This window comes from Gavialis gangeticus, unplaced genomic scaffold, assembly GCF_001723915.1.
Source record: "Gavialis gangeticus isolate Ggan-Ray unplaced genomic scaffold, GavGan_comp1, whole genome shotgun sequence".
NCBI classification, from domain to species: Eukaryota; Metazoa; Chordata; order Crocodylia; family Gavialidae; genus Gavialis; species Gavialis gangeticus.
In genome coordinates this window covers 92,605,487-92,614,625 of record NW_017729034.1, presented here as the reverse complement: position 1 = coordinate 92,614,625, position 9,139 = coordinate 92,605,487, and the positions used below count along the sequence as shown (strand labels likewise).

Genomic DNA, 9,139 nt, shown 5'->3' with positions numbered 1-9,139 from the left:
GCTTTATTTTAAACTCCATGTGCTCCTGAGCCAAGCCCCAGACATGCCCAAAAGAGGCAGTGCATTAGTTGGACCCAGCTCACCTGAATTCTGTATAGATCAGGCACTTTAGTGGACCTTTTTTCTAACAGCTGATTGAATCAGCTATTAGTTAAAGCACCAAAAAGTCCTGCTGAAGCATCCAGTGCTGCTTCCTCCAGTAAAGCATGGTTTTTGTTTTGGGGTTGTTTTTTTTAAATGGGGGTGGGGGGAGAATTCTATTGTCTTCATTGCTGTTTAATTTTTGTTGTTATTATTTTGCATTTGATTCTATTTTTATGCTAGGAACATATATATGGTTGTACTCTTCTTGAATGCTAATTTCTCAGCACTATTTTCCTCTTTATTTTGTAGGGAGAAATGCCTCCTTCCACTCCAGCTTGCGTTGGAATCAAAGAACATGAAGTTAGCCCAACATGCCCTAGCAGGGATGCAGGTATGACTTAAAACTTGGATATATTTGATTTGCTATCTTACCACACGTGTAAAATGATAACTCCTGTGCCATTTAAATTCTGAGGTGTGAGTGGGATGTACTGTAAACACAGCTTTCAAGTTGAAGTACTGATCTATAGGGCTGTGCAAAGCTTTGGTTGCCGATTTTCAGTTCAGAGGAGATGTGGCCCGATTCGGCAACCAAATCTCCGAATCAAATCAGGAGACCCATTAATCTCTCCAAATTGAATCAACAGCCTCTGATTTCAATTTGGAGAGATTCAGAGAGATTTGACGATTTGGCCATAGACACAGCTTCATTTGTTTTTTCTACATACCAGGAGTGGCTGATGAACCCTGAGATGGTGGGGCAGATGGAGTGTCCCGTGGGAGCACGTGGGTGGGGATCCCCCACACGCTTAGTGGCCGACCCAGAACTGGGCCAGAAGCACTTCTGGTCCAGTTCCAGGTCCGTCGCAGAGTGCGTGGGGGACCCCCACCCTTCCCTCTGGCTCGGCAACTGGTGCCTCCTGGGAGGTCACCTGGGTTCCCCCTATGGCCAGTTGCTGAGCTGGGGAGATGTGGGGGGGGAAGTCCCTGCGTGCTTGGCGGCAGACCTGGAAGTAGATCAGAGGTACTTCCAATCCACTTCTGGGTCCACTGCGGACCGCGTGGTAGGGGGACACCCCATGCTCCTGTGGGACACTCCATCCGCCCCACCATCTCAGCGTTAATGAGCCACGCCTGGTACCTCAAGGTGTGTAGAAAAAACATATAAAGCTGTGGCCATGTCTGAATTGCTGATTCTCTGAATCAGCATTGAATCTTCAGATTTGGCCAGATTGAATTGGGACAGTGATCTGAATCAGTTAACTGAATCACTGTCCCCCGAATTGGGCCGAATCTGAATACTGCCTGCTTCACAGACCCCTACTGATCTAGTGATGTATGCACTGCTGCAGAGGTATTCTGCAACTAGCATGACTCTATTGAATTGTGTGGGAGCTGTCCTCTTTCCTAGTAAATAGGAGTGCCTGCTGTGCACTCCAGCCAGTGACTAAAAACCTGTGCTGATGGAGTCCCCTGTTCCTCTCCGATCATGTCAAATAATTGTGGTACTTCAGAAGCTGAAAGAGTAAATATAGGAACAAGTACTGAAGACTATTCTACAAATTTGCATCATAGAAGAATAGAAAATTAGGGTCAAAGGGACTTCAGGAAGTCATTTAGTCCAACCCCCTGCTTAAAACAGGACCATCCTCAACTAGATCGTCTCAGCCAAGGCTTTGTCTAGCTGGGCCTTAAAAACCTCCAAGGATGAAGACTCCACTATTTCTCTGGGTGTTTTACTACCCTCCTAGTGAGATGATTTTTCCTAATATCTAACCTAAACTTCCCTTGCTGGCAACTTGAGACTATTGCTCCTTGTTCTGTCATCTGCTACCACTGAGAACAGTTCAGCTCCATCCTCTTTGGACCCTTCTTCAGGTAGTTGAAGGCTGCTATTAAATCCCCCCTCAGTCTTCTCTTCTCGAGACTAAATAAGCCCAGTTCCTTCAGCTTCTCAAAAGTCATGTGCCCCAGCCCCATAACCATTTTTGTTGCCCTCTCCTGGACTCTATCTAGTTTGTTCACATCCTTTCTGTAGTGGGGGGCCCAAAACTGGACACAGTACTCCAGATGTGGCCTCACCAGTGCTTAATATAGGGAAATAATCACTTCCCTCAGTCTGCTGGCAGCGCTCCTATTAATGTAACTCAGTATTCCATTAGCTTTCTTGGCAGCACGAGCAAACTGCTAGCTCATAGCTTACTGTCTACTGTAACACCCAGGTCCTTTTCTGCAGAACTGCTGCCCACCAGTCAGCCCCCAGCCTGTAGTGGTCAGTTGGATTGTTCCGTCCTAAGTGCAGGACTTTGCACTTCTCTTTATTGAACCTCATGAGATTTCTCATGTCAACTTCCTTTGAAATATTTCAATTTCAAAATGTCTTAGTCATTAAAGCACAACAATTCTAAATGAATAGAAAGGTTTTATCAAATTGCAAGAGTAAATGTTTATGTAATGTAAGACTAGGAAAGCAGGCACGGACTTCAAGGAGCTAAAACATTTGTAGCTAACAGTACAGAAACAGAGCATTTATTTTTAAAATGAAGGCACTGAGATAGTAAATGCTTCCTACTTGGAGCATACTTTACAATAAATGGTTACAACTGCTCTTTAGCTAAATGCAAGCTGCTGTTCACAAACAAGGAATTCATTGCAAGAGAGAGAAGGCCTCTTTGGTACTTGCATGCCATCTTCAGGACATTTTTAAGTTTCTTGTCTCAGGCCAAATTAGCCATATCAGTTCAGAAGTCTAGCAACTGAGCAGTGCTCAATCAACCAAGTCTGTATGGTGCTACCACCAGCAAGTATCTGACCTCCCAGATTCTGCAGCCTGGGGTTTCAAATACTCCCAAATCCATGGCAGGCATCTTACGTGTAGGCCCCAAGCCCGGAGGCATTGGAGTTCGTATACCCCCAAGTCTCACTTGCCCTTAGCCAAAAGGCCAGAGGAGCCATCTTGAGGACATAAGTGGGATGTAGGCATGTATCAGGAGATCTTGTTCTGTGATAGGAGGACTCTGTTAAACTCTTGTGTTGGCATGGACATACCTAGGGAGTATGTTTTTAGAACTACAAGCAACCAAGAATTCCAGAAGGATTGTGAATTGACTTTTATCCTCTAAGGCTGAATCTCCTAATGAATCCACAGACTAGGATAATGGCATTTTTAAAACTTTTTAATTCGCTCCATATAAGCTTATCTTGGTTTTGTTAGATTTGGACTTCTGAAATTTAACCTTATATTTAAAACAGTACCTAAACAGAAATGGTTTTTAGGCTGACTTCAGTGTTGTTTCAGTACATTTTAATAACACATTTTGAACTAAAGAATAATTAAAGATGCGGAGCATAACAGAATACAAGAAAAATGCAATATGGGCTTAACAAAGGTAACATTTTATCTTGCTCTATAAGTAATGGTTTTCTAGACAGGAAATGTGGTAGATCTCATCCATGAGACTTTAGCAAAGTGTTTGATCTGCTGCCCCACTGAGAAATTATTAGTTGTAGTAATCCTATTTTCTCTAGTTTAAGAAAAACTAGACACATAAAAGGAAGAAGACAGCAGATTGTGTTGAAGTGGGATATATGGGACTGGAGGGAACTTATTATTGCTCAAGGATCAGTCCTGGGACCTATTTCATTTATACTTTCTTTAATGGATTTGGCGTGAAGAGTAGGAATGTGGTAATGAAATCTTCTGATGACATCAAGTTAAGAGACTGCAGTATAGACAAGGATTAGATTATACAGAAACAATATGAGTGAAGTGGAATAATAGCAGTGTGAGGGAATTCAGTAGAACAAAGTTCAATGGTAGGGTCATACATCTGGGGACTAATAAGAATTTCTGCAATAATAGTTTTAAAATACCTTTTCATCAGGTACAGATGAAACCCTAAAGAGTACCTCATAAAAGCTTGAGACCCCGTTCCAACCACATGATTCTATTTTAAAAAATCCATCTAGTCCAGGGTCAACAACGTTTTTGGTCAGAGTGCCAAGAATACCCACAGCCTTGACTTGTAAGATGTTGGCATGCCAGGGGTGGGTGGTAGGGGAGCCATCACGGGCCCAATCCTTGTTGTGGGAGTGCAGCCCCAGCCCCTTCCCTGCCATCTGCCTTGAGGCATATGTGCCTAACAAAATGCCTTCACATTTGTCCCACTCCAGCATCTATGCCGGGGGGTTGCCTACTTCTATTCTAGTCTATATAAAATGATTTTAAAAGCTGGACATTTTTCAGTTGGAAATAACAGACAAAGAAAGACCTGGCTCTCTAGGTTAGTCATAGGACCATGAGCTACCAATGTCATGCTGCCTTGAAGATGCCAAATGTATTCTATGGCTGCCTCAAGGGAGATATATATAGTAGATAGAAGGCAATTAGTAGTAGTAGTGCTATTGTATGAAGCAGTGGTGAGAATTCTCTTACAGTTCTGGTAAGCCTTATTGAAGAAGATTAAACTCAAACTCAAACTGGAACAGGATCAGACAAGGGCTTGATTGACCCCAAAAATGGAGAGCTCTCTTGTGGTAGAATAGGAGAGTTTGCCTTGTTCAGCCTAACAAAATAAAGGCCAAGAGGGGATCTGAATACTGTATGTAAATACACTGAAGGCTGAACACAAGGGAAGAATGGACAAATCTGGGGTAACAACAGTTAGGTATAAAACGGACTATAAATAAATTTAGGCTCAAAAGTGGAAGAAGGTTTCTCTCCATAAGAGGAGCAGTTGAACAGTCTTCAAATAGGAGTTGTGGGGGCAAAACACCTAGTAGTTTAAAAGTGGAGCTTGATCAGTTAAAAAATGGGGGGAGGGGACTTAGGATGCTACCGTGTGTGATCTCAGGGGACTGGATTGGATGAGCATTGGTAGTACTTCTGTTCCTTTAATCACATTTAAAAGTGGGCTTCCACAAAAAATGTAACTTAAATATAATGGCTTTGAAATGAATGTGCACTTTCATGCCACCTGTTCTAGTAATCTCTCTAGTTATGTATTTCCTGCTCTCTGGAAATACTTACTAACACCCTATTATGAACCTTTCCAAGCAGAGGGAACCTGACTAGTCCATAAGAATGTCTTTGTTAAACCTAGCCCATTGGCCAGCCTCTTCTTCTGCAGCTTCTTGGGAGAGCTTCCTTCTTACTGTGGGTTTGGTTGATATAGGGTTGCCATATGTCTGGGATTTTCTGGACATGTCCTCTTTTTGGGTCCTCCCTGTGGGTCAGGAGCTCAGGGCACAGGCATTGCTAGGGGGTTGTGTGTTGGGAGTGAGAGGCATTAGCAGGGATGGGGGGCTGCAGGTTGGAAGCATAGTCTTGGGGGACAAGGTACTGTGGGTTAGAAGTGAGGGGGTGGCAGGCTTTGGCTTGGGAGTGAGGAGCAGGGGCAGGGCACTGGCATATCACTGCCCCTCCACAATCATATTCCCTCCATTCCTGGCCCCCACCCCTCCCATGGGTCCTCTTTTTTGAAACTGGAAATATGGTAACCTAGTTTATCCTTTTGGTTAGTCTGTTCTTGAGCAACACAAAACTGCTTCCCACCTGCTGCCATTAATCCGGCATGCTGCTCCCTCAGCGTTTCTGTTCCCGTGTGAACTCAAAAGAAATGAGTGGGATAATATCTGAAACATTGCCTGCTGAACAACATATAGAAGAGTGCTAGCTATACTGTTTTCCACTCTGTACACCTATTGAAGCCTTATTTCTACAATAAAAGTTATATGCTAGTTGAGGGCTTTGCTTGAGTCCAACAACCTTCAGGGATTCATGTGTTAGACTGCAACAGAAAAATGGCCTTTTTAAAAATCATTTGAGCTTCTAGGAAAAAATCGGAGGGGAAAGAAATAATGGAATTCAGGAATGAACCAAAAAGTGCTTTAATTGCTCTGTAAACAAAGCTTAGAGTCTTTCCTTCTCAGCAATCCATTAGGATAGGAAACTGTTTTCCTTGTTTGTATTGCTGTAATTCAGAAGAATTAGGCCCAGGCTGAAATCCCACTGTGCTAGGTACATTGCAGACATTAATATCTAACAGGGACTTGCAAGGGAGCTGGATAATGAAAACTCACAGAATATGCCGACTCTGAGATTACAGTGCCTCTGTCTCTTTGCAGAAGCTGCTGTCTGATGACAGATTTGTATCCGTGGAAACAGACGCAGATGAGAAGCAGTTGCTTAATCAGATGCTGAATGCTGTCAAAGTGACTCCTTCACTCAACGAGGACCTGCAGGTAGAAGTGATGAAGGTTAGTGTTTTGCAGACGTCAGTGCTTGCGACAGAGACTGGCTGACTCAATCCTGGGGCTCGCAAATAAATTTGTAAGCATCTTGGAAAGGTTCATATCCTGTCAGCATCTGATCCTCTTTTTCCTGCTGGCAGCGAATGCTTGTTTTCCTTGTTACCTGAACTGTGTTACATCAGATTAAATGGAAATCTCCAAAGTATTGTATCTTAACTTGATTATCTGCCATTTTAATGCTACCCCAGACTATGCAGTAGGAGGTGCCTTTAAACATGCATATCATTTACTATGGTTTGATAGCTGCCTTGGAAGAAGCTTACAGATAATGTAGGGAAGGGGCCAGCAACCTATGAATCCTGGAGCCATTGGATCCAGCCCATGGCTTCAGGGGTGGGGGATGCTACTGCTGTGCCATTCTAGTGCTGTCCATCAAGGGAGAAGCGGCAGTGGCAGCTAGTTCTTAGTGCCAGCCCCAGTCAGGTCACTCCAAGCTGCTGCCACAAATGGTTGCTGACCACTGGTATTGAAGTCTGTGTTTTCAGAAGAGTTAGATGCTCAGTGTTTGTATGCACCCAGAGCCTCAGTCTGTAGTGACCTTAATTGTTTGCACATGGAAGGGCAATGCTCACAGTTGAAAGCTTGGACCATGTTGTTTGTCCATTCTTTGTCTCTCACTAAAGCCCTGTTTTCACTTAGAGCTTTGTCCTTGTCTCTGGTGCCTCAAAATATCTGTCTCTGAAGCTGTGTTGGAGCCACCATCATTTTATATAATTAAAGCAAGCTGTTATTCCTAGATGCGATTGTACAGCTTTAGGATGTTAGTTGAGGCTGCAGGAACTTCATATTTAAGGCATTTCAACATTCTTATCTTGCCCAGCTCCTCTTGTTGTTGGTCAGACATTCTTCTCAAGTTTCCTACTCCCTTGTGTAGATTAGCTTCCCCCTTTCAGGTTTTAGAGAGTAAAGCCCCAATTTTGGCTTAAAGTTAGCTATAACCTTAACTACAAAACTTGCCATTATTTGGATAAGACAAGAATATACTTTCATTACAAAAAATCACTGAGATATTACAAAAGAAAGGAATATTACAGTAATCTGCAGTTACCTTCTGCTATCTTAACTGTGTGTGGCGATAAGATAATATACAGATTTACTATGTATGCTAAGACTACTTTGAGGAAGGAATGAGAGGATGCTGAAAGAAGAATAATTTAGCTTTTGCAAATAGGTTACCAATTTAAAACTCAGCGTGAGTTAGCGTACACACTGGAAGGAATTGTTCCAGGAATACTGCCTGAATAGTATGCTGCCCTCTTTGTTTTTGCAATATTTCAATGAGTCAATGTGGCAACAATACTTCTGAAAGGGCTGTTCAGCTGTGTTCACTTACATCACACCTTTTACAAGTGTTAATACAGGTGTATTCTGGGCGTCCTGAATTATTTATTCTCTATTGTTTTTTGCCATTGCTTGGAGCAAGAGTTTCTGCATTTACCAAACAAGGTATAAAGTACTGCTTGTTGGAGTTCAGAGACACTTTGTTATCCTTGTTAGCAGGAAGTCAGGCAGAAGGCTGGCAGATTTCCACCTTGCAGACTAACTAAATTAGATGCGTATAGTGCATGGATGACCTCTACCTGACTCAAGAAGTCTATGGGCCAGCAAGAGGCAAAGTGCTGCTTGACCTGGTACTGACTACTGGGGATGACCTAATCGGCAACCTAGCGATCGATGGTAAGCTGGGTGACAACGACTGCGAGCTGATCACCTTCGCCATCTGCTGTAAAGCTGGCAAGTCAGTCAGCAACACTGAAGTCCTTGACTTCAGGAAAGCCGACCTTAACAAGCTCAGGAGGCTGGTTAGTGAGGCCCTAAGGGACCATGACCCCAGGGAGAGGGGAGTTCAAGAGGGGTGGCTGCTCCTCAAGGGAGCGATCCTCAATGCACAAGCTAAGTCTTTTCCATCTCGGAGGAAAGGCAGTGAGAGGACACAGCAGCCCCCCTGGCTCTCCAGGGACCTAGCAGACCTCCTTGAGGCTAAAAAGAAAGGCCTACAAAGGATGGAGGATGGGATTCACTTCCAAGGAGGATTATTCTGCACTGGTCTGGTCCTGCAGGGAGCAAACAAGGAAAGCCAAGCCTGCAACTGAACTCCAACTAGCTTCAAGCATCAAGGACAATAAAAAGTCCTTTTTCAGATATGTGGGGAGCCGGAGGAAAAGCAAGGGCAACATTGGACTCCTGCTGAACCAGATGGGACAACTGACACCCAGGAAAAAGCCAACCTATTAAATGGGTACTTTGCGTCAGTCTTTCATCAGTCCCATGGGACGTCCATGCCCGCTACAGGACAGGGAGGTCCAGGTGAGGGAGATCCACTGCCCTCCATTAATGCTGACCTCATGAAGGAACACCTTGAGAGGCTGGATACCTTCAAGTCAGCCGGCCCTGACAATCTACATCGCAGGGTACTCAAGGAGCTGGTAAGCATCATAGACCAGCCTCTGGCACGGATCTTTGAAAACTCCTGGTGCTCTGGTTTAGTGCCTGAAGACAGGAAGAAGGCCAATGTGGTGCTGATCTTCAAGAAAGGGAGGAGTGGATCCGGCTAACTATAGGCCTATCAGCCTGACTTCTATCCAGGGGAAGGTCTTAGAAAAGTTTATTAAAGAGGCCTTCCTTAATGGACTGGCCGATGCCAACATCCTAAAGGCTAGCCAGCATGGGTTTGTTGCAGGTAGGTCTTGCATGACCAGTCTCATTTCCTTTTATGGCCAGATGACCTATCACCTGGACAAGG

At 44.0% G+C, this 9,139-nt stretch overlaps 1 protein-coding gene across 5 annotated transcripts in view; it reads left to right on the top strand.

Moving 5' to 3' along the window:
* ARFGEF3 (ARFGEF family member 3) overlaps nt 1-9,139 on the top strand; it is a 207,180-nt gene that overhangs the window by 48,107 nt on the left and 149,934 nt on the right. For all 5 annotated transcript variants that reach the window (XM_019527030.1, XM_019527027.1, XM_019527029.1 and 2 more), the window contains exons 3-4: nt 394-475; nt 6,211-6,342. In XM_019527030.1, the coding sequence (XP_019382575.1) occupies nt 394-475; nt 6,211-6,342 (214 nt within the window). The remainder of the gene's footprint in view (nt 1-393; nt 476-6,210; nt 6,343-9,139) is intronic.